This window comes from Panthera pardus, unplaced genomic scaffold (genome assembly GCF_024362965.1).
Source record: "Panthera pardus isolate Hobbes unplaced genomic scaffold, ASM2436296v1 HiC_scaffold_18, whole genome shotgun sequence".
NCBI lineage: Eukaryota > Metazoa > Chordata > Mammalia > Carnivora > Felidae > Panthera > Panthera pardus.
The window spans coordinates 31,491,086-31,518,987 of NW_026526743.1; the positions used below are offsets into that span (position 1 = coordinate 31,491,086).

General features: G+C 45.0%; 1 protein-coding gene across 4 annotated transcripts in view; it reads left to right on the forward strand.

Moving 5' to 3' along the window:
• FTO (FTO alpha-ketoglutarate dependent dioxygenase) overlaps window positions 1–27,902 on the forward strand; it is a 391,598-nt gene that overhangs the window by 225,026 nt on the left and 138,670 nt on the right. For 3 of the 4 annotated variants that reach the window (XR_008423371.1, XM_019455928.2, XM_053906114.1), the window contains exon 8: window positions 8,241–8,365. Coding sequence is in view for 3 of the 4 variants with exons in the window: in XM_019455928.2 (XP_019311473.1) it covers window positions 8,241–8,365 (125 nt within the window). In the remaining variant the exon portion in view is untranslated. Of the gene's footprint in view, window positions 1–8,240; window positions 8,366–9,215; window positions 9,656–27,902 lie in introns of those variants that run through there. The other variant, XM_053906115.1, reaches the window with a different exon arrangement.

Below are 27,902 nucleotides of genomic sequence, written 5' to 3' on the forward strand. Positions count from 1 at the left end.
AAGAGCAGCCGACATTTTTCTTTTCTTCCTTCTTCTTCTTCTTCTTCTTCTTCTTCTTCTTCTTCTTCTTCTTCTTCTTCTTCTTCTTCTTTTTTTAATGAACTGAGCAGAGGGATTACCAGGCACATTTGTGGAATGTCTCCAGTTTCTCTGCATTTCCTTAGACAGAGTTCTCTGATTTGCAAGAAGGAGAGATTAAATCTGAGTTTCAGAGTTAAAGGTCTATCTGAAGCTGTTACCCTGTATCAGAAAGGCACCAAAAGAATTTAAAGACTCCTATAGAATTATTAGTAGGAAGTAAGTGCCGTCATTCTCCTTTTAAATCTCCGCTGTGATTCCTGTCTTAAAACCTTGCATGCTATAAATACTGCATTTCGCACGTATGTCCATGCGTGCTTTCCTTGTGATGCCCCAGAATTAGGACATACGGAGAGTTGCCGCACGTAAAAACACATCCAGCGAGAATTAGGTGAATTGCTGAGTTTTAACTGAATAAATTCAGAATTGGGAGACTTTTCCCAAGAAACATGTTGAAACATAAGCCTATAAGTCGAGGCTTCTTAGTACCTTAGAGTTTTGGTTTTTCTTTTCTCAATTCTCAATCAGTCAACCTCTCTGGGTCTCCTTCCCTTCCTTCCTTCCTCCCTCCTTGTCCTCTCTGGTCGTGGGTTTTTCCCTTTGGCTTTACGCATAAAGCTTTGGGCCCGGGAGAAGCTGATAACACTGGGGGACTCTCAGAGTGGGTTGCCAGAGTCCCAAGTAGTTTTTGCTATTGTAACGGAGAAAGTGAGACTCCTCCCTTTGGCTTCTTAGGAGGGTCTGCGAAGATTACACGTGATCGTGGCGTAACAAAGCTCTGCCCTTTTACATACATCCTGCCAGAGACGCATGGCCCTTCCACGGAGGCACCTAGGGATCGCACATGCGTATTTTTCTTGATGCTGTTGTTTAAAAGCAGTTTTTGCCACTCTTTTCTTAGAATTCGCACCAGGTGTAGTTTGCGTCAAACCAGACCACGTTTCCCAGATCGCTCTTGGGCTCGAATGGCACTCTGTGGCTTGATTGTTCGTCTTCTTTCCCAGACGTGCTCCGGCATGCCATTTGGTTTCATTTATTCAGCAGGCCTCTATGGGGAGTCTGTCTTCGTGACCTAGTGCCAAAGGAGGCACGTTGGAGGGTATTGAGAAGAGACGGGTGTGGACCCTCCCCGCTCTAACAGAGCCCACGCTCTGGAGGAGGAAACCTCTAATGAATAGGTGAATACAGTGGAGGATGACATAGTTTGCGAGATGTTCGGGAGTGGCACGGAAGCCGGGGTGATCAGCCCTCTGTCCTTTGGTGGAAGGATGCGGTTCATGGAAAACTTCACAGAGGAGGTGCTATCTGAGGGTGTTTCGTGAAGAGTCAGTAGTTACCGGTCAGTTGTGCAACAAGTAAATACACAGCGTGGAACAGCCACGTATTTTCAGGGAACTGAAATTAGCTTTAAATGGAATGCAAGAGGGGCGCCTGGGTGGCTCAGTTCGGTTAAGCGTCCGACTTCGGCTCAGGCCATGATCTCGCGGTTTGTGGGTTCGAGCCCCGCGTGGGGCTCTGTGCGGACAGCTCAGAGCCTGGAGCCTGCTTCGGATTCGGTGTCTCCCTCTCTCTCCGCCCCTCCCCCCCTCACTCTCTGTCTCTCAAAAAATGAATAAACGTTAAAATTTTTTTAATGGAACGGAAGATGGCTGGAGATAAAATTTGAGAAGTGACCAGGATCTATGGTAAGAGGGGGTGCTGTTTTGTTTTTGTTGTTTTGGTCAGGTTGAGAATTCGGGCTTCTAAGAAATGTAAGCTTTTTGATCTCTCACATGCCAATAAGCGAAGTATATGTGAACAGAGCCGCTCTGGTTTAGGTGAGGATTTGGAGGCTGAAGCTCCTTGTTTCCTTTGACCCTGAGATAGCCCCCTAGTAGGAGGAAGATTCATGAGGGGGCGATTGACGTGGATGCCATGGTATGGTCCAGACAAAAGATGGGCCTGAACTCAGCCTGCAGCAGTGGGGAAGAGAGAATTCTGAGCCATATTGAACAGAGAGGAATGCCAGGATTTTTTATGGAAAGGAAGGGCGGGGGGGAGAATAGGATGAGCCCTAGCCATCTGGGTTGGGCGACTGAGTTGATGGTGATGTCATTCACCATTCTCAGGAAATACAGGAGCAAGCAAAAATACCTCACATGTGGACAAGTTGAGGCTGAGACTCCATGTTTGAAGTGTATCTTCAAGGAGAGATAGGCGGTCATGGGCTATATGGGGCTAGAGCCCAGTGGAGAGGTCTGCTTGAAGTCATCAGTCTATAGCAGAACCTTAATAGCCCCTAGAGGGGAGATCACCAGCAGAGAAAGCAAACAGAAGACATGGGATGAGAACCGAGGGTCTTTTCCTGGGTGGGCAACAATTGAGCGTCTTGAGGGTCCCACAGTGAGGAACCCACATAGGAGTCAAAACAAGATCAGGACACGTAATGGGTGGCGGCCTGAGAAGAGAAAGGTGTCACGTAGAACCTGGACTGAGTCTAAAAGTAAAACCCACGATCAGAGGGTAGAGATTCTCTACCCCTAGGGAGATTCGAAATGGTATGCCTCGGGCCCCGGGTAGAGCCTTCTGGTGGTCGCGATTGCTCGGTGGTTGCCTGATTTCCTTTGCAAGATTTTCATTTTCGGTCGTAGACTCTTTCAGGAATGTTGTTGCTAACACGGCACAACCTAGCACGAGTTTGATTCGTGAGCTCTAAACAAAACCCATCATCATGGCATATATCCTGGGCACCTCCTCCGCACAAGAACCCGTGGAGAAGTTCTGATGTCATCTCCGGTTGGCAGCCGGGGTGGGGGTGGGGAGGCCCACAGCTAGGATTTGAACAGCTGGCAGCCTTAAGAATATTCTTCGTCTTTTTCTGATAGGCCAGCATGTCCATCAATTTCCGTTGAAAGAGAGTTGCTAATGAAATGAAATTCAGCCCCCCCAGAGCATGATTTCTAAACCTGTGGTTTGCTTGCCCTCTATTTTGAGGAGAGGGGAGGGAGACTGTGTTTTTGGTAATAGGAGACTATTTAAAAATCGGTACTTGTTTGAAGAGAGCGCTGCCGTGTTACTACGGATGGGAAAATGGGCTATTAACGTTTCCCGCATAAAGTCAACCCTTGAGGAGCCAACACTAAGTATAAGGAGAAAAATATCACTGTTAATTCTTGTCAAAAGAATGCTCTTTGACACTCTGAAATTAACTTTTATGTAATGAATTCTTTTCACTCCAGATTTTATGAAATGCTGTATTGTAGGGTCCGAATGCTCTATCTAAATTCTCCCATCCTTTTCCAATATCTTGGGAAGATTTTTTTTTTTTTGGTAACAGAATCTGGTTCGTAGTCTAGCTCTATTTCTTTATATTTTTACTAACTGCTTACTCAGATGTATTTATGACACTTGTTATCTACGTTCTTTCTTGTCCCCAAATGATGATGAAAATGAAATGAATTTTGACAATTAAATTTTATAAGCTTTTCATATGATGAAATCGACTTTGGGGACTATGCAGGTCTGTGAGTTTTAATGTACGTATGAATTCATGTCACCACCACCAGTTGGGATACAGAATAGCTCCCTCATCCCCAAAACTGCCTTAGGCTGCCACTTTGTAACCAACTCTCCCCCATCCTAATCCTTGGCAACCACTAATTTGTTCTCTGTCCTTGTAATGTGCCTTTTCCAGAAAGTTAAATAAATGGGAGTCACACAGTGTTGAATCTTTGGAGACTGGCCTCTTGCACTCAGTAAAATGGCTTTGAGATTCAGACAAGTGGCTGCATCTGTCGGTTGGTTGTCCTTTTTTACTGCAGAGCAGTATTCCACTGTATGGATGTACCACAGCCTGTGCCAGAATGGCAGTGTTTTGCATTCCCGCTAGCAGTGTGCAAACTTTTAAAAACTTGAATGCTGTTTTAAATGCTCTGGGGTTGACGTTGGCAAATCGTGTTTCACAGTTCCTTGGGGTTTTGAAGAGATGATGCCCCATGACAAAGGGAGGGCTTCTAGGTCTTCCATAGCAGCCTCAAAGAGAACTGATCCAGTTTTGCTTTGTTTATGTATTGAGTTCCATGGAAAAATACATCTGGGGAGAAAAGAGATCTGTCTGTGGAGTGTTGGAAAACCATTGTAGCAGGGTGGTGCGTCCAGAGCTTGGGATGTGGATTGTGGGTGTTTCGGGGGGGGGGGGGGACGCTAGGGGGCGCTCCAGGACTCTGCACATAGTGGGGACTGCACTGGGAGAAAGTGGACTCCCTCTTCAGCTCCTTTTCAGTCCATGCGCTTGGGTCAGGCGGTCTCCACATCGTTAACATTCACTCGTTAATGACGTCATTTACGGCACAGCAGGCTTCCTTCTCAGAGCCTTCAGCAAAGCAACTTCTATCTAGAATGAAATCAACATGTGGCTTTGTTTTTAATATGTCCTTTTTATGGTTATCTCTTCATTGATGCCGAGTACCGCAGGTTTTCCATGTTTCTTTTGAAGCGAATTTATTTTGTACTTTAAAGTACGGGTCATTGGAAATAAAAATACCAAATATTGTGTACCTTACACTCAAACGTGGCGAGAATCATGGGACTGTGCTAGGATGGCTGAATTTTGGGGAGACTCTACACTGGGGGGGGTGCTATTTATTTAAATAGACCTTGAAGTGAATCCCTTTGTCAAGTGAAGAGAGCTCCTTGGTAAAGCACATAACTGTCTCTTAATTTATTTGATGAGTTTATAAGTTTATATAATAGTAAAGCCTTAAAAGACAGCCTTCTCCTGCTCTTTGTTTTTGCAGTACTTGTTTTCAAGCTCCTTCTTTATTTCCCGACTTGACAAATATTTATTAAAAATCATTAGACAAGCACTGGGGTGAAGCAGTGAAGTAAACAGACAGGGTCCAGCCCCCGTGAAACTTATTTGCTTAAATCCTTCCTCCTTTCGCCTCTTAGAGGCTGATCAGGGAAAACAAGGGCTTCTGGATAAAATTTAAATGACACAAAAGGCAAAGAAGAGATAAATGACTTTTTAAAAAAGTTATTTGAATGCAGTCACATAGAAGATTAATTTTATTTTATTTATGTCTTTGGAGTCAAGTTAGATGTGTACCTTGTCTTCTGTTTGAAACATTTTGCTTATTACTTTGGTAAAATAATATGGATCTGCAGACATAATGATAAGCTTGGGGACTCTTTGAGGTTCCTTCCAACTTTAAGTACACGAGGTGGGGCAGCACAACCAAGAAGGAATGCTGTTTTCAGAATACCCACCGATGCCAGGACGTCTCTGAAATTAGACATCTTTTACATCAGAGGCCACAAATTAGCAGCTGAGTTCCATACAGCTGTTGGCATTTCTTGTTTGGCCACACGGCATTTAAAAAGTCAAAAGAAAGGGGACGCCTGGATGGCTCAGTCAGTTGAGCGTCCGACTTTGGCTCAGGTCATGATCTTGCGGTTCGTGACTTCGAGCCCCGCGTCAGGCTCTGTGCTGACAGCTCAGAGCCTGGAGCCTGCTTCGGAGTCTATGTCTCTCTTTTTCTCTCTGCCTCTTCCCCGCTCATGCTCTGTTTCTCTCTCTCTCTCAAAAATAAACAAACATTAAAAAAAGATTTAATAAAAATAAATAAATAAATAAATAAATAAATAAATAAATAAATAGTTAAAAAAAAAAGTTTCCAACACTTAAAAATCAGAAGCTTTCACATTAAAAAAATCAAAACAGATTTCTCATTTTGAAAATTCCTGCGTCTGGCACCACGGCAACAGCCTCTCTGAATGGGCGAGTTGGCTGTTGCTGAAAAGGGACTGCCCTTTTGCACAGAGCATATGCTCTCGTCAGGTAATCTTGTTTAATTCATTCACGTTACCTCTCTGGCTCTGGTAGGTATTTGAATTTGCAGCTCCTGCTTTAGCCACTTGGAGCCTGGGCTTCATGTAGGAGAAGCGCCTAGTAAAAATGAGCATTTCTCCCTGTGCCCGAAGGCTGAAATTGTCATTGCCCTCAACGCTCACAGAGTTGCCAACTGGGTATATCATCTGATGTTGTAGATGTAACTCTGGACCCAGGAGGCCGAGATCAGGGTCGTTTTCGTGGTGAGGGCTAGTCACGTGATCTTGGATCCTTTAACAGTGGAGTTACTCGCTCCTGTCTTATCTGTGTGTATCCGTGAGGCTTTTTGATTGTAAGCAACAGAAACGGATTCTGGTGAATTTGAGCAAAATGGAACTTGGCTGAAAGGAGAGTGGATAACTCAAGGTCTCGAAAGAAGAACAATGATCCCTACTCAGAAAGTTCAGGAAACCAGGAATACTTTGAGGACCATGGGTGGTAGGAACTAAGGAAATTGATAAACCGCCTCCAAATTTTTCCCCTCTCTTTGTCCTCCTTCTTAAGTGTCTGAAGTCCCGGAAAAGCGAACCAGGTTGGCCTGGGCCACATCCTTCATGGGAGAGAGTGGCACACTTTCACTGGCAAGTCCCTCTAAGACTGCATGCAGTAGAAGACTTCCCCAAGAGAAGATTTGTGTTGTCACAGGAAAAGGGGGACCGGGCCCGGAGAGAAGGCAACCACACAACAAATGTTCACTACACCTCTTCCCAAGGTTGTCACAAGGCATTCAGTACACGCTGAATCGTGTACAGTGAATCGCTGTAGACCAACAAGGAAGTGGTATTTCAAGTTACAGGACAAAACCGTGAGCATGCTTTCTAAGCAAATGAAGGCATTGGCATCAGTTAGATAGGGAATATGCACGGAGAGACTAGTACAAAGAAGGTCAAAGTCTCATTCCTTTTAGCGGTTGCTTTGGTTACAACATCTCCAAAGAAGCCACACTAACTTTAAATGAAAAGCATTTATAAATTCTCAAGATTTCTACTCCAGTTACGTGAAGATAAGTACGTGTGATGAAAAATTCTCTCATTAAAACTCACCAGGCATTCGCTCACTCAGATTTCAGGTGCCAGTAGAATACTCTTTTGTTTTCTTAATTGTTTTCTATAATGTTACATGAGTTTGCATGTTTAAAATACACGCATATAAAACCGGCATACAGGAGTGAGTTGTAGATCAAATTGAAGCAACACTTTCAAATTGGAGTTTTGATGTCATGCCCCTTCTTAGAAGGATGTGCCAAGGCTTCAAATATTTCTTTTATGTTTTTTAATTTTTTTTTAATGTTTATTTTTGAGAGAGAAGCAGAGGATGAGTGGGATGGGGGGCCAGAGAGAGAGGGAGACACTGAATCCGAAGGAGGCTCCAGGCTCCGAGCTATCAGCACAGAGCCCGACGCAGGGCTCAAACCCACAAACCATGAGATCATGACCTGAGCCAAAGTCAGATGCTCAACTGACTGAGCCACCCAGGAGCCCTGGACTTCAACTATTTCCAAAAGCAACACCCAACATTTCTAACACTAGGTAGAGGCTTGAGTGTTTTTCTACTCACCTGTGAGCCTAATTTCTTTTAAGGGCCATAGCCATGACTGTAGAATAAACGATTCTTCCTCAAATTATAAGTCTGCTGTGCCCAAGAGTCCCTGTACACAGTATTTGAAACATGTAGTGGATTTTTAAAGCTGGAAAGATTCATCGAGAATGAATTTGATTTTTGTGCTTTTATTGTTTCTTTCTTTGCAAGATCTTGATTTGCAGCAAGCGAGGAAAACGAGTGAACCAGAAAAAAAAAAAAGAAGAAAAGAAAAATTTGCTGGCATGGCTGGAAATAGAAATTAATGATTCAAATACGAGTGGCAGTGCAGAAATCCTCAGCTGGGTGGCAGGAAACAGAGAGCGAAAGTCAGAGTCAGAGACTGCTCTTTTTTAAAAGGCAAAACAAACAACTCACAGTGAAGTGTACGTGAAAATCATTTCTAATAATAGCTCATGGGAGGCCGTTCCCAGGAAAAAGACCTTTGGTGCACTGAGGAAATTGAGTGAGAACACACAGTATCTCAATGTGTTACTTAAGGCAATGGGGCTTTTGGAGTTTACCTTATGTGCTTGGTACATTGATTAAATACAAAATATACGCTGGCCATTTTTGACCATCATTTACTGTATTGATTTGTTAGCAGGGGGACTGTAATAAAAAAGCCATTGATTTACTGTCCTTATTTGCTTATGGGCTTTTTTTTTTATTATTAATTTTTCACTTTTCCTCTTTTTTGGACCATTTCTTCTAGACAAATGCTGTGCTTCATGAAGTTAGAAGAGAGGGGGTCCCCGTGGAACAAAGGAATGAAATCTTGACTGCTATCCTTGCCTTGCTCACCAGCCGCCAGAATCTGAGGAGGGAGTGGCATGCCAGGTCAGTTCTGCTTCTGAAATGGGATTTGTGGCCCCTGAAAACCAAGAGCTGTGTTTGGCTAAGCCCTTCCTTCTACCACTGGCCTCATCCCTGTCATTTGGGGAGCCATGAACCATAAGCAAGGTGCAGATGCTTTCAGCCAAAGTTAGCTCTCCCGTACATGGTACCTACATTAATTGGTTATGAGCCATGATGTCATCTGTAGGTATATATCATTTATCCCTGAGTGCAACATTTAGCATAAATGTTTGCATCTTGAGCGTAATATAATAGCGGTGCCTGCTGCTGAATAGAAGCACCCTTTTAATCAACAGTCTAAAAGACCAACATTGCGGTTTAGCACTGGGAAATTCACACAGTGCTCTCACATCACTCCGTGAGAGGCAGATTGCTTGAAAGTGGTCTGTTTATCAACCCCAGTTTTAGAATTGGCCAAGTAGGAATTGCGGTGGCTTCAACCTACTTTCTTGGCCCGTGGACCTACCTTTGGGTTAGAAAGCAGTTACCGGGAGAAAGTTCCTACACATTATCAGTTTTTACAGAACTGATGCTTGCATACCACAGACTCTACTATCCTGCTCTTTGAAAAAGTCTTGATGGGTGGAAGGCTGGAACCAGTTCCCCAAATGTCGGGGTTACCCTTTTAGATCTGCAGTTGGTAAAAATGGTTGGCTTATCGTCTGTCTCTCAGCAATAGAGAGAGGAATCCGGGAGATCATGCTGTATTTTTGTCTCGGAGTCTTATTTGATACTGAAAAATCCTATGTGCCTGGGAGTTCTCCAAATGAGTCCATGCAACAGAATTTGTAATAATTTATGGCTTTACTAGTAGCAGTTATCGTAAAAATAGGTTTGTCTGAACAACGCTGCAGATGAGCACTTTCCAAGAAAGGAGACAGTAAAGACTGTGAACTGTCCATCTCAGCTGTTGGAAAGCTGTTCCCCAAGTACGTGCATTCTCTCTAAATTCACACTTGCGCGAAAACAATAATTTTAAAATTCGCCCTGTTATTCTCCCTCTCCTCTCTCTTTTGTAGTATGGTCTGATAAGAGTAAACGACAGTTTCAGCAACAGTAATTAAATGATCTCCAATTTAACTCTGCTTGTACTCCACTTTAAGCACATATATTCATTAAAGCATGCATATTTTATTAAATACTGGAATATCCATGCAGGGACATCTGAGCTGTGTTTCCCTGTTTAGCCTTATATACATTTCCCCCCTCCCTGGTGATTCTTACTAAATAGGAAAGAAAGAAAAGAAAAGAGAAAGAAAGAAGGAAAGAAAGGGAAGGAAGGAAGGAAAGAAAGAAAGAAAGAAAGAAAGAAAGAAAGAAAGAAAGAATTTCCCTGTAACCTCTCTCCCACCCCCACCCCCCCTCTATCCCTCCAAAGACAGCACAGCTCCGAGACCAAATGTTGAGGCTGGATGTCTTCTGCTGAGTGCATTCGGTTTGTTAACAATAATTTCCTAGTACACCAAATCATCAGACAACAAGGCCAAGATGGCCTGTTTAAGAGGAGTCTGGTTTCAGCATTTCTGGCCCTTACTGCTAACAGTTTAATCAGGAGCTGGAGCCAGTGTTGAAGTTGATGTAGTCTAGCATCTGAAACAAAAATTCTCAAGTCCTTTGTGGTAGGGGAGGAGAAAAGAAAGAGCTTAGTGGCTGACACTGTGCAGACCTCCTTCAAACTAAACACCTGAAAGAAAATTTCAAGAGGGTCACGTCTTGAGAGCTCAGAAGGAAAAGTGTCTTCAGAGTATTAAATAACCATAATCCTTCCCCCCCCACCCCTTCTCCGCCCCCATTTGATGTTTCCCATCCCAGTGACCTATCTAAAAGACTCATCCATATGATCTGTATAAACAGACTGTTACCATACGCCTCTCTTTTCCTCATCAAAGCTTCCTCTGGCCGTCTGGAATCAGGCACTGCCCTGAGTCGCCATCAGGCCGGTGATGGTGAAAGTCACAGAGCATCCACTGCCGTGCTAACCGAGCCGGCTGGGTCGTAGACATCGGCCCATTGTGTACTTTGGAATTACACGAGGAAAAATGCACTTTGACAGAAAAGAATTAGCGCTTGCCAAAGGCCAGGCAATAGGTTACCGTATTTTGCTTTCATCAAAGCTATCAGGGGATCAGTGAGATTAGATAATAGAAATTTTTTCCTCCGAAAGTTAAATACAGATGACTCTAATTACCTTATATTGCACGTTAGAGAATGCGTGATGAATAGTACAACTTCCAAGAAATGTAGATCGGCGACGACGCTACAGCTGGCAATGAGTTTAGGAGAAGTCTATTGTAATAAAGGTTCCCCCCCCCTTCGCCGCCACACCCCCCCTTCCCCCCCGCCCCCGCCTTCCGTTGGTTCCTTTGCAATAATGATATTAGGAAGAATATTTTTAAGCAGAACCTGTAACTAGGTTTTAAAATATTTGTATCTCTCCCCGGCCAGGAGCCGAGCCATTGTTTGGGACTCCCTGAAGTCTCTTAAACTGAAAGCATATGTTCCCCGTGATTTAGCTTTTTGAGGAAAAGTGTCAATTCTGCATGACTCGGGGTAACCGAGTTTGTCACAGTGTCATACAACCCTGCGATTCCAGAGGCACATCTGAATGCTGCGGGTTTCCTTCCCGAAGCTCGGTAATCCCATAAACAACCCTCTCCAAATAGGCTTATTAGGGCTGTCTGCTCACTTCCCCCGAGCTGAATGATCCAAAGTACATCAGGAGAAGCTGTGTGAATGCAGGGTAAGTGTTAACAGAAGCGGTACAGAATTTCTGAAGATTTGGCTTTGTTTATACAGTCCACTCTGCCTGATGGACAGCTTGTTATAGCTTTTAAAGAACTGGGCAAGCCCTCTGATCTGACCCCTTCTTGACCTCCGCAGCCCAAAGGTCGGTCTGCAGCTAATAAACTCTGAGGTTCTTAGGGTCTACTGTAGGAAAAGGCAGGAAAAGAGCAGCTGCAGGGACTGGGTGTCCCAGGATAGGCTGCTTTCGGGTCACTCTCTGATAATGAAAATGATTACCAAATTATATGGAAGTTTAACCGCAATAGTGAGTGAGGGGAGGGTGGAGCCCCGCGTATTAGGTTTGATAAATGAACTGTGAAGGGGCCCATCTGGCTCTCAACATCTTTTCTCCCCCTCTTTCCCTACCAAGGGGAAACATTTTAAAATAACAGCAGTACATATAGACTCAATGACCCATGCAAGGAGCTGGAATGGATTAAGATTTAATGGTGACAGTGGAAGAAATTATCATTTGAAAAGTGCGCTGAAGAAAAGGTACAGTTCCGTGTCCGTGCCCGGCTTGTTTTTCTAAATAAAATATAGCAAAAAATCAGTGCCTTTGTTTATGTTCCGCAAATCCCCAGCGCCTTTCCTAGACTGGTGAGAATTTTGAGGGCATGCTTACTGTGGAGTAATTATCTGTAAGTCCGCTGAAGGAAAGGAATGGGCTTCCTTTGCCTTGAACATGTCGGAATGAGAATCAGATATTTTATTTCAGCTTGCTTGCTCAGTTGAGAGGACGTGCGTCAATCAGGTGTTAGAGCAAACATCCTCAAAAAAAAAAAAAATTGTGATCCACTTCAGCCTCTGGCCACTGAATGTTACGCATTTTTGGATGCTGAATATACTTGTGGCTCTCCCACACTGTTTTGTTGTTACCACAACTTTGCAGGTTTCGTTTTGTTTTGTTTTTCTGTAAAAGGAAGCGGAAATCGCATAACGTTAATTGAGTAGATAGGTATGTTCCTTTCTTGATTCCTCTTTCTAAGAACCATCAAAGCGATGCTAATTATTGCCAATAATGGGCGTGTCACACGTATGTTCTCTTACTGTGAATTGATCAGAATAATCTACTTAAAGCTGTCTCCCAACTCCCTGTGAACATAGAATGTCCCGGTTTCCGGCCAGTGACGTTGGGGTGCGCAAAGCTCCGTGCTCTCGTTCAGAGACAGCGGACCCAGCCTGTGACTCTGTGTTCTGAAAAAAGAATGAATTTATTTCGTCATCATTTTTGTATGTTTTGTATCCCTGCCGTGCACAGAATGTTGCCTGAGCTGCTGTGCAGTTAGGAACGTGTTCAGCAGCCAGTTTAAGAATGGACCCGGGGATGAGGTTCTAGCAGGTTCCCAGAAAGGGGCCGTGAAAAGGATGGCGGTGGAGCCGTCGACACCACAACGGAGGGGCAAGTCAGCTCTGACCCACTCAGGAGAGCATTTCACGGTAGATGTCTTTGAAGACTAGCATTGCTGTTCTGTTGAAAAAACTCCTCTTATGTTGAACGACACGGCCTACGTATACAAGCCTCACCCAGACAATAATTATATTGAAAATAGAAACCCAAAGCTTCTAAACATTATCCAAATCAGTGTGTCCCATCTTAGGTTTGACTCGACTGTGTCTGTCTGTGGGGATTCATAGTAAGCCAAGAGCTAGGTGAAGGCTAACACAGGGAGGTGAGGAACACTTGCAGAATTAACTGTGCTTCCTAACTTTGAAACAGTGCCTTTACATTTTTGCTGAGTAAGATGCAAAGACAAAAACACATAAGACGGGAGCCAGGCCATTAGGGTTTTGTTTTTTTTTCCAACTGAGATATAATTCACAAGATATAAAATTTCACGTGAACGTAAAATTAATCATTTTGAAGTGTACAATTAGGTGGGGGTTTTTTTTGTTTTGTTTTTTTTTGTTTTGTTTTTTTTTAGTATATTCACAAGATTGTGCAGCCATCACCATTATCCAATTCCAGAGCATTTCCATTATGAATGAACCCCTGGGCCTGTTAACAGCCACTCTCAATTCCCCCTTCTCCCCGAAGTCCCTGGCAATCATTAACCTACTCTCTGTCTCTGTGGATTTGCCTGTTGCCGACATTTCGTGTAAATGGAGTCCTACAATATGTGGCCTTTCGTATCTGGCTTCTTTCACTTAGCATAATGCTTTCAAAGTTGATCCATGTTGTACCGTATCAGTACCTGTTCCTGTTTATTGCCAAGTAATATTCCACCACATGGAGAGACCCCATTTTGTCTTTCCATTCATCGGTTGGTGGACACTTGGGTTGTTTCCACACTGCTTGGCAGCCCTGAATAACACTGCTGTGTACATTTCTGTGCGGGTTTTTGAGTGGCGTCTTTTCTGTTCCACTGAGTGTTCCATTGAGTGTAAATCCAGGAATAGCACAGCCAAGTTGTACAGTAACTCTGTGTTTGACTTTTTGGGGAATTGCCAGACTGGTTTCCACATCTGCTGCATCATTATATATTCCTGTGGCTTTTCCACAACCTCACCAACATTTCTTTTCCTTTTTTTTTTTTTTTTTTTTTATATTGTAGATATCCTGGTGCTGTGGTCGTGGTTTTGATTTCCATTTCCCTGATGATGCATGATGCAGAACATCTTTTCATGTGCTTAAGACCATTAAGTTTTTATTAGGAGATTTAAACACATGGCTAACTTAAGCACTTACCCCCCTCAAATGGGAGAGAACTCACGAGCCCATGAGGGGTGTTTGGCTTATTGCAGGAACGGAGTGCCACTGTGAAGCTGGCATGAGAATACGCTTGTGTCTATTTCCCCATTCCCGTGGGTAGGGCTTTGTTTATCTGCCTGTGGCCCAGCTTCTGTGTTTTGGGAGATCCCCTACTTAGTCCTTAGCCCATTCTCTTACATTTCTTTCCTTACAGCTTCGCTGAGCATTGCACACCAGGTAGGAATGTAACCTGATGAACTAGAAGCTCTGTCTCCTTAGAGCGCCTCCATTCTGGGCTCAAACGGGACTTTCCGCGGTCCCACAGTAGACGACTTCATTTGGGTCCAAGGAGCCTTAAGATGGTGCTGAGAGCAGTTTTAAAAATGTTTATGGCAGTTTCTTAGAAAAGCTTTTAGAACCAGTTTCTCCCAGTTAAAATGAGCTCTCTGGATCGAGATGGCTCCCTATACATGTCTTCCCCGTATTGGGCTTTGCCAGCTCATGCTATTGCCAAGTTAGCCCTTTTTCTGGACAAGAGAACCATCTTACTGTTGACCGCCTTCCATTCGCCGTAACTGTCACCATCACCACCTACCTCCAGGACGGATCCACTCTGGACATCTTCTTAGGGCTCCAAGATCTCGTAGTTCTAAACTTTTCTAAGCCAGTCAGCTTCAGAACTCTGATCTGGGTGCAACAAATAAACTAGTTTGTGTCAGTTACTTCTGTGGACCAGCGCTAGTCCTAAGACAAGCATGTTGAGGTTTTCTCCGTGGATATGTGGTCTCTGCTTTTGCCTCCTGGCGGGCCTGGATTAGATGCAGAACCAACGAGTTGGCCCAGTCCAGTTTAGCAACGAACTCTTATTTACTGAATGTTTGTTATGTGCAAATAACTCTGCGAAGTGCCGTGGGAAATACGAAGAGGAGTCCCGTAGAGTTTCAGTTTTGAAATAATGGATAGCTTCATGCGGGGGAGGGCAGGTTAGTAGGAACACCATCTCGTGCAGATTTTCCTTCTTTCGTCGCGGGATCCGGGAAGATGACTTAGCCATGGACTCTGCTGCAAGGCCACGTCCAGTTTGGGGGAAGCTTATGGAAAGGAATCACCTGACATGTACCATATAATTACTTGACTCTGTGTTTACATTTTGCTTCTGCTGCCGGAATGTGAACTTCATGAGGGCAGGGGATCTGCCTGTTCACCAGCTGTAAAACCTGCCGCCCGGATCACAGTAACATCAAGCTGTCTCCTCCGTGAGAACCATGCCCTATAACGAGCAGGGACCCTGTCGCCTGGCATTCAGATCTGTTCGGTGGCTGGCTGAATAGAATAGCTTTCCTCTCAACCCATCCCTATATTTATAAGTACTTTGCCTTCCTTCCTAATTTTGAAGAGGGATGACCACTGGGGATGCTGGCCTGTTGGGATTTTTTTTTTTTCGGGGTGGGGGTGGGGTACATATTCATCTGATCTTGCCAGAGGTTGGAAAACTTAAGGTTGGATGTAGGAGATCTCCGCTAATGTGGTTCTTTGGCATTGGAGCCCCAAGACTGCACCCTGCCCCCTGCTTCCGTCCTGAGGGAGGAAGGACACTCTGTGCACAGGCTGATTCGGCTACTTGAGGAGGAGTCCAGAAGTGAACACCATGGAACTGAGCTGGGACCAGGACGAAAAGGCGCGGTCTCGTCCCTGAGGCACCCATTCCTGATCCCTTGCCATGCCCAGAAGTGAACTAGGGCTGGGGGGGAGAAAAGGCCTCCCTAGAGTCATTCCTCTGGATGGGAGGATGGCTTTCAGGCCGGGAGGGGCGGAGCTGAGTCTAAACACGGCTTCCCGTTCGCATCTTACCTGCTCCGGTTAGTCGCAGGCTACCTGCTAATATCCTGATGTGGCTTTAATGATATCAGCGCACAGTGACCAGCATCAGCCTTGGTGACCTGACATCTGGGCCAGAATTTGTGTGGCGCCCTCGGGAACTCTGGTCACCAGAAGTGGCGCCACCAGCCCTGAGGACGGGCTATGAGATGAGGCTGATATAATTCTCTTCTGAGCCGGCACGTGACGGAGTCCTTTGAACGTGTCAGCCACTGTCGCTCGCGTTAGGGAGGGGGGCTGCTGCTCCTGGCTGAGTTCGTCGGGAACTAGAAGTTGTGGCATCTGGGGTTCCGTAGCCGTCCCCTGCAACCGGCTGACTTGGTCAGCAGGGTTGGGGTGGAATAAACGAAGGAGCTTCCAGGGAGAAACAGGGAGGCGCTAGCCTGCTAGCTGACGTCTATGCCTTTCCCTTCTAGTGCATCTGTCCCTTCTTTAATAATTGCAATCTCTGCTTTCCGTGGCCCTTAGCAGAAGCATGTCCTGTGTGTATCTGAACCCGATTGCTCCATAAAACCCAGTAACTCCATAAAACCTCCTCATAAATGTGTAGGAATTGAAGCATTGTGTAAATTTAGAGCGAGGATTAAATGCGTCTAGAGATAGGGTTACCTTTTTTCCCAGATACAGCAACTTATCTTAAGGAGGCCAGTGTTGTTGATGTTATTACCATTGTTGCTGTCATCATTTGAACAGTTTTATGGGAGACAAAAGCCAATTGACTTCTGCGCATCTCATTTGTAAAATCGACACATAGGCTTCGGTACGAGCTCTCCTCCTGGCGGACCCTGACCGTGATCGGTTGCCGACTTATTTCTTACAGGCAGTGCTTCTTAAACTTTTCGAGAAAGCATCGATTGATTCATTTATTTACTCAACAAGTACTTATTAAATAGGGCTTGCTCTTTGTCGGGCACTGTTCCGGGTCCTGGAAAGGCAGCAGGGAACAGCACTGTTGTGAGTGTTTGTCCCCTGGAGCTTGTGTTCTCAGTGGAAGGAGAGACCAGAACTGTTGCCCTAAGTGGAGCTCTGAAAATGTCTTGGGGGAAAGGTACCGAAACTCCCATAATCCTGCGTCTTCAACAACACTCAGTAGAACCAAAATAACGATCCTGCAGTCGAGAGAAAGATCGAAAACGTCCTTTTCTGGATCTTCGTCATAAAACGATCCCTTGTTGTAAAACTTACCCTTCCGGTTCTGGCGAGTCACATTTGTGAGCTGTTCGTGGGATACCGGTTTCTAAGGAACACCATAGCATTCATTTCTCCTTAGGCAGTCTTGCACTCTGGTTCCCAGGGACTTTTCAAAAAGATGTGTCACCTTAAAGGCCTTCACTTTGCGAAGGCTCACATGCAGGCTGTGTTACACCCACAAATATCTCTTCAGAGGGAAGCCGTCCCTGCCTGGTAGGTGTTGGGGGAGTGCGTGTGTGTTAATGGACTCGGGCACGTAATAAACGGTGGTTATAGTTAGCGTGAGCAAGCTGTCAGTCACGCATTGATTCAGCAAATATTTATCGAGTGCCTGGCTGCTACCAGACTCTATCGTAGGCCTTGGGGTTATAGAGATGGGTCACACTTGACCAGGGGAGGTACATTAGGCGGTGCAGTATCCTAAGTGCTGTGAAGGAGTTTAAGTCAGGATTCTGGGCGAAGAAAGTGGAAAGAGAGGGGCAGTGGTTCTTGTGTGACTCTCACTTGTGTGCCCAGCCATTGTGGGGAATACCGCTCCGTTGTGAAGTTGTGTTGGCCGCGAGTGGGTAGGTAGCACTTGGTCTCCGGAAGGAGTGGGAAATAGGCGAGAAATCTATATGTGGTTATGGGTCATGGGATAAAATCTGGGCTGCGTCTTTCTAGACAGATCTAGTTCTCAATGATAAATGGTGGGGGGGGGGGGCGGGGGGTGGTGTGGATTTCCTCTCAGAGCACATTTCAGTAACGTGGCCTAGAGGGTGGGAGCGTAGATCCTGAGCAGGTTGTTTGAGTCTTGGATCCGTGTCCATAACTCCAGGCAATTATAGAGACGTTACATAACCACTCTGAACCTCAATTTTCTCATTTGTAACTTGCACAGGGGATAATAACAGAGCTTATTTCATAGGGCTGATTGACAAATTCCGTGTAAAACACCCTGAGCAAGTATCTGGAACATATTAGCTGCTCAGTAAAAAGTACCCATCACCTTTAGATCAAGACAGGAAAGGCTATATGAGCCCAGCCACGTTCATCCTTTGAGAGCAAGCCCCCGTGTAAAATCCTAGCCTCGTGGTAGGGGCCCCACATTGCTGAATCGGTGTGAGCATGAACACTAGGTGCATCTTGCCCCGTGCCAGGCTCTGCTCTAAGCACAGTCACATAGAACTGACCGAGGCCTGAACTCCAGCTTGGCATCCTATCTCCAGCTATGAACTCTGGGCCAGGCACTCCGTGTCTCAGCAGCTTCACCTAAAAGAGAAGCAGCGTGATCCAGGTGGCCCGATGGACAAGGGACAAGGCGCGGTTCTGTAAGTGAGACCCCCCCCGGGGGCAGCTGCGGGTAGGGGAGGTGTTCCCCCTGATGACTTCAGTTCACCTCCCTCCCTCTCTCCACTGTCCTTGAGATGCACAGTTGTGCTAATTCTAGTAGAGAAAGCTGCTAACATTTGTTGAGAACCCACTAAGGGCTCGGATTTTTCATGTTTTACGAGATGAGAGGCTAGAGGCAGAGAGGTACAGAGAAACTTACCCAAGGCAGCACAGCCAACAGTGGAGGTGGCAGAAGGGAGCCGCAACAAGGCCTTGCCACCACTCCTAGGTGCACCCGGCACTTTGAAGTGGGTCTCCCCATATGGGGCTTCGAGCCCTTCCCGGATCCTTCCCAGTGTGGAGAACAGCAGGTGTGCATTTGTAAAGGTTTATTTCCTCCAGTAGCTAAACATGTTCGGCACTTTTTAGTTGGCGGGTGCCTCGCTCTCTCTAAAGAAATAATTTGCAGCCCGCGCTTTATGAAGTAAGCCTTTTCAAGGAGAGTTATTACCTTTATCGCTATGCCATTCTTTTATATTGGTTACAATCTTTGAGAAGGAGGGATCGGGGGCGCAGATGAGAACATCAAAGTCTAGCCTCAAGAATCTGTAAATCCTCTAAGTGGAGTAATTTTGAGGCGGGGTTGGTTAGCCAAGGCTGATTTGAGTGGGTTCCCTTTGGGTGATCGGATAGCATTTATCTGCTGTACGACGGGTCGCTCACCGGTTCTACGGTGTGTTTATGCCTAGAAAACCATTTACCGCACGTGGAGAGTCATGCTCTTATTCTATCTTGGGATGTCCCCAGTGTGTTTGACAAATTTACGCTGTAATGTATATTCCAGGTTATAGATAAAAGTTTCACTCCGCTTCCGGTTGAGGCAGTAATGGGGGGTGAGGGGTGGTAAGGCACAGCTCCGGCGGCCTGTAGGGGACACTGTTGCATCGTGGATCAGAATGAGTTTCAGCATCTTGTCCCAGGACAAAAAACAAAACAGATCACAAAACAAAAATAGGTCAGTCCCGTTCACGTTACTAGTTGAAATGATCTGAATGATTCCAGTGTGCCTAGGAGAGTCTGTTTTCAGGTATTGATCAGGCTGTTTAGTATCTGCCCGAAAGGAACAGTTGAGCGTCACTTTCCAAGATGGGAGTGATTGACACTTTCCTGATTAGCTTTCTCTCCATACTCTTCCTCTGGACAGGGTACTTTTTTAGTTCAATAAACCTTCAGGTTTAGCGGACTTATCGTCATTTTTCGCGAAGACATGCCCCCGTCAGGTTGAAATGCTTTAGTTCTGTCGTATTCTAAATAAATATCGTGAGCCTCCTGAAGGGCATTCTGGAAGTTCTGAGTCTCTTCTCATCCATATCTTCTTCGTCGCCGAAAAAGATGCTATTGACTGAGAAAATGAAGTCATGTCTGTCAGGCAGACCTGTGTAGGGCTCAGCCCGAGCTCCAGGAAGCCCACACTGCCAGATGCTCTCGGTTCGGATGTGTCTCTCCTTCCAGACCAGACCCGGCCTCCATGCCCGTCCGGGTGCCCCGGGGCCTTGCCGGCACAGCCTCCACCCCCCGCCGCCCAGCTCTGGCCTCTTCCCCTACTGGAATATGGGCCCTGGAAGGCGATTGTAATTAACCCTCCGAAAGCAGAGGTTTTGCTAAGGCAGCGCGCACCGTAATGATTTTGTTAGCTTGCTTCATTTCCAGTCTTACCATCAATTATGCCATGTGTTTCGTCCAGTTGGTGCTACCCTCCCAGTGTTAATTATAACCTACAAGACTGTTACAGTTAATTTTATGGCAAGCATATTGTCTCTTCAAGGCTCCAGAGCAGCTCATAAATTATCTTGAAGGTAAAATGTAACTTGGGGAACTAGTTAGGAAAATTCCATCCATCTCGCTTAGGAACCGCAGCTGCTCCTGTCAGCTGCCTCGCTGCCGCATTGTGAAGGAATTAGGGTGGGTCAAGTTGAAGAGGGGAGGCCCGGGCTGTCACCGAGGAGGAAGGCTGTCCTGGCCCTGTCAGACAAGTACCTTCTGCCAATCCCTGGTGGTTTCCCTTCGCAGGCAGGAAGAGGCAGGCAGCGCAGGTGGATGGTCCCCAAGCTGTCTGTATTCATTACTTTACAGAAACTTGTTGTAGGTAGGCAGGTCCGGAGACCTTTCCTCTTCTCTGTTGTCATGATGTTAGGCATCATCTGCAAAGTGTGAGAGAGATAACTCTATAACTGACTCCGGGCTTGGGCCGGGAGACAGCAGAAGGCCGAGGGGCGGGGAGCCGGCAAAGCCTCCCTGCAGCCCCCCGGAAAGCCCTGCGCTGAAACGAGCATTTTATTTGCCGTTGTTATTGTTCCCGTAATCTGATAAAGTGAGATTTCACCGTGAACGAATGTACTCTAAAATTGCCTACTAAATAAATTAGCAGGTTATCTTATTGGGATAATAAACACACTCTTTCTTTCTTTCTTTCTTTCTTTTTTTTTTTTTTTTTCCCCCTGCCTCCTCACACGAAGTGTAAGCTTTACATTCCAGCCCTCGGGGCCCTTAGCATTATTATTTTTAATGACTGAACACCAGTCTTTCATTTAGCTTGTTTGTAGAGTTACTGTAAATGATCTTTCTGCCGTTGGTTCTTCATTTGGAATTCTGCATGTTACGCTCGCTTGGAGAGCTCTGGGGGGCCTCTGAGAATCGGGGGGCTGTGCGAAGCACAGTATCTTCCAGCAGCATGGCAAGCAGGCTGCGGCAGGGGAGGCAGAGAGGGTGTATTGAGGACGCCCGCACATGTAAACCTACGTCCGGGCTGGAGTAGAGTGACACACACACAGTGCTCGGGAGCCCAGCCTCGTCCCTGCGCTGGCAGTCTCTCCCTGGATATTCCGGAGCATTTTCCTGTCTGCCCCGAGGCACGTGAGGCCGTCACCTCTGGGCTGTGTCACGAGGAGAATGACACCGATTTTGAGGGGGTGAGGAGGGCCTACCGTGCAACAGTGAGATCATGCCCTAAGAGGCCCTGGACTTTCCCAAGGAAGCGTCCTTTCGAGCTCTTAACGACAGCAGCAGGGTACCTGGGAATTTGTGACTTTTCTAGTGAATGTGGACGAAGGGTTGCAAGCCCAAATGCCCGCAGGGCCTGGCAGGTACCCCAGGTGAACGAAGGCGCAGAGGTGGGGCTGAAGTGAATGGGAGGTGCACACCCAGTCCAAAGTAGGCGGCCCCTCTTCAGCCTTGCCAGGAGGCCAGATCCTTGTTACTAGGTCCTCTACATTTTCAAGAGAAGTGGAAAAAAGAGAGAGAGAGAGAGAGAGAGAGAGTGTTTATGATGTCTTCTAACTGTTTAAATGTTATTTAATGTTAGTTAGTTAGTTAAATGTTAGAAATTCAAATTATACAGGCTACTTAATCAATACCTGCCTCGAGACCAGATGGTGTGGATAGGAATCTGATAGAGAATGGAAGTCTTGCCCGCTCTGTAGGAAAACTCTTCTCCGCTATCTCACGCTTCTCAACAAGAGAGACGATGACCCTGGCCAGGAGACGAGGATGCGATCTGGGCACTGCCTTCTGTGACCTTGTAACATTGTTCTACTCTTTGTGGGTTCTTGCTTGGAGGAAATATATATATATATATATATATATATATATATATATATATATATATATATACATATACACACACACACAGACACATATATACACGTGTATATGTATATATATGTATACACGTGTATATGTGTATATACGTGTATATATGTATACACGTGTATACACACACACACACACACACACACAGACATATATTTGCCTCTAACTCAACAGTCTCTTTTCTTTTACAGAGAAAGCATATGAGAGTTTTCAGAAGTAAATGCGCTATATGTGGTGCTCCTTGTCACCATAAAAACGGTGTCTGTAGGATTGTTGGCAATTTTGAATCTGATGAAGGGTCTGATTTGCAGGGGTGAAGGGCAGGGGCTTCTCCGCTAGCGATCACCATTTCTCCTGTTGCACCCTCAAGTTTATGCCTCACCCCGGCTCCACCTTGGGGGAACCCAGCTGTTCTCTCATGGCTCAAAGATGTCATGTGGTCGGAATAATCTTTCGGTCTCACTGATCCGGACCAATGCCCACATGGAGGTGTGGCCTGGGAAGCTGTTAAATACATGTGGGTTTGATCTTCTGGAGAAGAGGAAAATATAAAAACTATTTCTTCCCTTTAATAAAAAGAAAAAGGTACGCATAAACCTTGGCTGCCGCTGAAGTCAGCCGTTACGCATGCGTGGCTAAATTTCATTGTAAATATTTCATAAGGGCTGTTAGAATGCAGCCAGGTTGACATCACAGCCCCAACTGTACCAAAGGAACCATTTCCCTAAAATAAGCCAACATTTCTAAAGAAACATGAATTTCTAATGTAAAGTTAACATCAGGTCAGAAAACCCTCTGGAAGAAATGTCTGTATCAATGTTTATAATCTCTGCATTTATGGATTTGCAGTTTGTGCAAAAAACTCCCTAAGAGACTTTATTTTGGTTAAATAAGACTAGCTTGTGAAACAGTCTGTATATCCAAATCCATCCTAACCCAGGGTCTTGGCAGCCTTTTGTATAAATAATGTCTTTTCCAAAATGTGTGTATTTGAAAAAGGAAGAGGGAAATTAAGTGGCACACCGTGTCTCTGGGTTCCCGTAAACTCACAGAATCCTAGAAGCAGAACGCAAAGGCTGACGGTTCATTCATTCTTAGAGCAAATCACAGAGCCATACGTTAATTTATTGGTTTAATTGAGGCACGGAAGATTGCAGTGAGGAGTAAAATGTTTATCCTCCTTTCCTCTTCCTTTTATTTTATTTTTTTTGTAGTGAAAGTTTAAGCATGCCTTTTGTGTGTGTGTGTGTGCGTGTGTGTGTGTGTGTGTGGTTGTTGGTATGTCACACAGAACCCGTATGAGATTTAGAGGCATTTGGCAGAAAAGAAACGAAAAGATATTCGCATTTTGTAAAAACTTAATCCGCGTTCGCAGATGGTCCTGTTCAGGTGCTATTTTAATTATGAGGTAAAGAACAGCTCCACACAGTAGGAAGTCGTCTTAATAAATGGAGAGGGGCCTTTGTCTTCAAGCAGTCAGAAAGCCTTGTTACCGAGAAATTTAAATACTTTGTGTTGTAGGGGAGAGTCTCAAAATGACCGGGATGCTTGGAGGAAAGCAAAACGATGGGCTCTTCTAAAAATCAAATGAGTTCACTAGAAAATGTCTTACAGCGTGTGCGGCTTTAAGCTGCCTTAACCTTGGTCGTTTCAGCGACGGCTTGTCCGGTGATACGTGTGCGCCGTAGATGTGTTCGTGTGATCCGAGGAAAAATAAACCGAACAAATTGCAAGTAGCACTTAAAAAACATTTTTAGCCCCAAATGGAAGTATTTCTTTATGGTTCTTAAGCTCAAAGGGCTACTTTGCCCTTCAAGCGATGGAGTGCCCAGAAGAACTAACAGTAATTCAAACGCTGCTGTAACTTACAGCTTGCATTAATAACACACAAATAGAACAGTCGTCTTATTAAACGTTAGTAATATAATAATGTCTTACTGTCTTTCCCTTAGTGGGGAATTATGAGGACCTCGTGTTAGGACCTCAGTGTCGTGACATAGTTAATTATCCATGGATAATGGTTTTCAGCCATCGCGGGTCTGAGTGACGCAGCTTTGTTGTTGAGGGCTTATTAAGTGTTTGCAGACTCAGGTGCAGGGCACCTATGCACTTCCCTACAGAAGCAAACAGCTGTGTTTTCTTTACCATATTATACATCACATAGAGCGTCTCATTTATTACAGCTGAGCTAATGATGCAGGTGCAAACCTCTATGTCCCGTGCTCTATGGCGATGATATATTTGCTGTAGAGATGTTAGCTTGTTTTTCCTAAGTAATTAATCTTTTCTTGTACCCACTGTATCACATGAAAATGGGTTCACGCAGGGCTCAGAATACATTTAACCCGGTCTGCAAGAGATGGGGCGAGACCTCTGCGTATAGTGGCATTTTTTTCGTTCACAAGGGCCTCCCCCTGTCTGCAGTCTCCCCACAACACGAGGCTCCCATTACTAGGAACTTAGGCTAATGAAAGGGAATGGTTTTCAGTCCTTTAGCACCGAGACAGAATTCAGACCTGAGTATGTGCTAAGTGAAAGTAAGCCTAGTGACGGTCACGCAAGTTCGGTCTCTCGACGAGGCTGCGTATTGTCCACGCAGAGAGTCGGGCAGCGGGTGTGTGTCGAGTCTAAAAATGCCTCCCGGTTCATGCCCAGGTAGGCCCTTCTGACACATGCCAAGGCCTAGCTCAGACGCTCCTGGGGCGTAAAACCCATGCACTGAGGGCGCACACGATGATTTTGTCATACCCGCACGAACATGTTTTAAGTTTAAGGGTAATGTATTTTGCTTTAGATTAGAAAAGCATAATCAGCATTTGGATCCATGATTCTCAGGTGAGATTGTTGAGGACAAGAGTGAAGTCAGTCTTTAAGTTTTGGGGTTAAAAAAAAATTTTCTTTTAAGTTGTTTTAAAGAAAAATGCTAGACGTACAATGTAAGTGGTCCGTGGCTGTCGCCACGAATCATGACGGTGGATCGCATCATCAAAGGTTAGGAAGCACTGGCCTTACAAACCAAAGGGGTCAGGAATGCTGTGTTTTACAATCATCATGCTCTTGATTATGAAGAAGATGATGATCATCATCCTAATTAATAACAGCAGCTAACCTCAATGCATCTTCGTTGCATGCCACGTCGTCCTCTAAGTGTTTTACCCACGTGTCTTTATTTACTCTTCGTGCCAACCCGAGGAAGGAAGTGCCACTTTCATGTCCACCTCACAGTTAAGGTACGTAGGACCCAGGACGGCTAGGGAATTTACCAACAATAACAGAAAGGTTGTAAGTGGCCGAACTAGGACTTGAGCCCCGGCAGTGAGGGTCTTGTGTCCACTTTTGAATCGCTGCATCTTTCTACATCTCGATGGGTTGAGAAATGTCACCTTCTGTCTGCCCTCTAAAGACGAAGCAGAAGGGTGGAGCAACATGAAAATATACAGCACTGCGTGTGAGAGTATATATATTATTTATGTATATAAATAACAGAGTATTTGTATTTATATTATTCGTATATATTACATAGACTCAAGTATAATCTAATAATGCAGTAAGCATCCATGTGCTCTGAGGGCTCTGACCTGCCTCAGGCCCTGCTGTGACTATATTCTGAGTTCTTGGCTTCCTTAGAGAGCATCCTGGATGTATACTGGAACAGATGCCTTAGAATTTGAAATCCTTTATTCGAGTTGATGAAAAAAGGCAGGGAGGCAGGGAGAGTATCATCGTATTTTTTTTTCAGTCACTGCCACAGAACCCTGCAAATATGTACTACGAGGGCAGAATTGCAGAATTAACACTTACTGTCCAGGGACCTCTGGATAGTGAGAAATGCACAAAATCTTCGGCAACTTCTATATTTCTGCACTTAGAAGAGCATCATAATTCTTTTCCCGAGTCACTTCAAATATATAGAAGAGTGTTTACTCGTGTCTGAAACGGTAAGTGAAACTCTTTAGCCAATAGCAAGGTTATATTCCCAAAAAGAAAAGACAGAGAGTTAACCTCTGAAAACTAATTGCAACTCGTAACAAATGCTCTGAGATGAATAAAAGAACATGGCCCACAGACCACGACATAGGTGGGAGTTAGGTCTCCCAGGTCCCAGAGCAAGACCAAAGGCACACATTTGAAGCTGTCTCCTGACTCTTGGTTTATCTTGATTGAAAGTCCCAGAAAAATGCTCAAGCAGGCAAGCATTCGCATCTGTCTTTCTCATCTGATGTTTTTCTAAGCCAAATTGCTTCGTTTTCTTCAGTAGTATTTATGGCTAGCTCCATTGCACAAGGAAGCCTGACTTGGGTAAGGCGTTAAGGTATGGAGAAATGGGTAATTGGGCCACTTAGAAAACCTGTCCGGTGCGTGTTTCCAAGCCAGCCTCCCCATGGGCCAGAAGTCATCACGAACAATTACTGGAGAATTGTGAGGCGCTCAAGGAAGAAAATTGCAGAACAAAATGGGTTGAAAGAATTTATACTTCTGTCATTTCCAGCCGAAGCCGAGGGGGTACAACTCGTGTCTCGCACCATTGTAATCTACAACCATCTAATTTGCTAACAAGACTTAAACTGATCAGGATTTGCAAGTCTCCTCCACCAGTATAATCAAAACAAGAAGCATTTGGCTCTGGAGAGTAAATGTTGTCGATCTTTTCTTCTGCAGCCCCACCATGTTCTTTCTGGCAGGCTGAGATGAAACAGAAAGCTGATATTTGGAGCCACTGGAATTGCAGGCCTTGTAATTTTGAAATATCCATTTTATCCCGTGTAATTTCTTCCCTAAGATTCCTCAGCCTAAATCTGATACAGGTAGGAGCCAAGACAAACAGTAACCATTTATAGTCACCCAGACCAGTTTGAATTTCAGTCTAATGTAAAGCAAAGAGGGTTTTTGGCTTCATTTCAGGTGTGTAACAGGGGTAGAAAATGCATTTAAAATTTAGCAGCAAATGTTACCATATGTTTCCATAACAACTGCAAACTTTTATGTTCGAGAAGCAATAATATAAACACGTAGGAATCTTGGAACAGTAAACTATTAATTTACCAAATATAAAAAATCCAGCATGAAGGGGCTTTTATGGCCACAGAAGCCACGAGGGGGCCCGGCATCCCGTGAATTTCTCCATTATGTGGCAGAAAATACTGCCGGTCGGTTTAAATGAGCAAATCTTTTAAAATTGTAAGTACAGTGTCAGTTCTCCACAGTGCATTTTTTTTCTGAAACAACGTGTGGTGGTGCCAGCTATGGCTGATTTCTTTTACCATCTTGAACTAGTAAAATGCCCTCGAGTAGCTGCCCCCAACGCACATCCATAGAATAAGTGCATTTTTGTTTTCTTCGTCCATAGCTTTAAACTCAGTAATGGAGGCTGGAGTCCTGCACAAAGGGCAGTGCCCAGGAGCCGGCACTGAGGCTTGTCAAGGAAGAGGTGTTCACAGATTGTTGATACATAGGAAGAAGGTTCACGGTTTTCTACTCCCCATTTTGAAATACAAAAGAGACAAGGGGCAGAGGGGGAGAACGGCTCTACGTGACCACATCTTAAAAGAGAAGAGTTAGTAACTAGACTTGGTGGGGGAAACTCAGTGTTCTCTGATGTCTCCGTAGGGAAAAGAAATAATCTTCTTTTAAGATGCATATTAGAAACATGGCAGTCTGCAGCCCCACCATTCTTTGCATTCGAAAAGAAGCACGGTTTTTTTTTTTCCCCCTAAACCTACCCCAGCGTGTGGAAAGGGTTTGGAATCCTCTCCTAGAACAAAACGACGTTACCTTGTCATTTAAGGTAAGGTGATGCACCTTGGCCAGCCCCAAAACGTGGGTTCATGCGATGGCTGTCATTGAATATACCGATCCATGAAGGTTAACGTCAGATAGAAGAGAAGGTGAAAGGAAGGTTAACGTCAGATAGAAGAGAAGGTGAAAGGAAGGTTAACGTCAAATAGAGGGTGAAAGGGAGGTATCGGCTGCCCTAAATTGAAGGGCAGAACTCCCGAGAAGGCCGTTCAGGAAGGG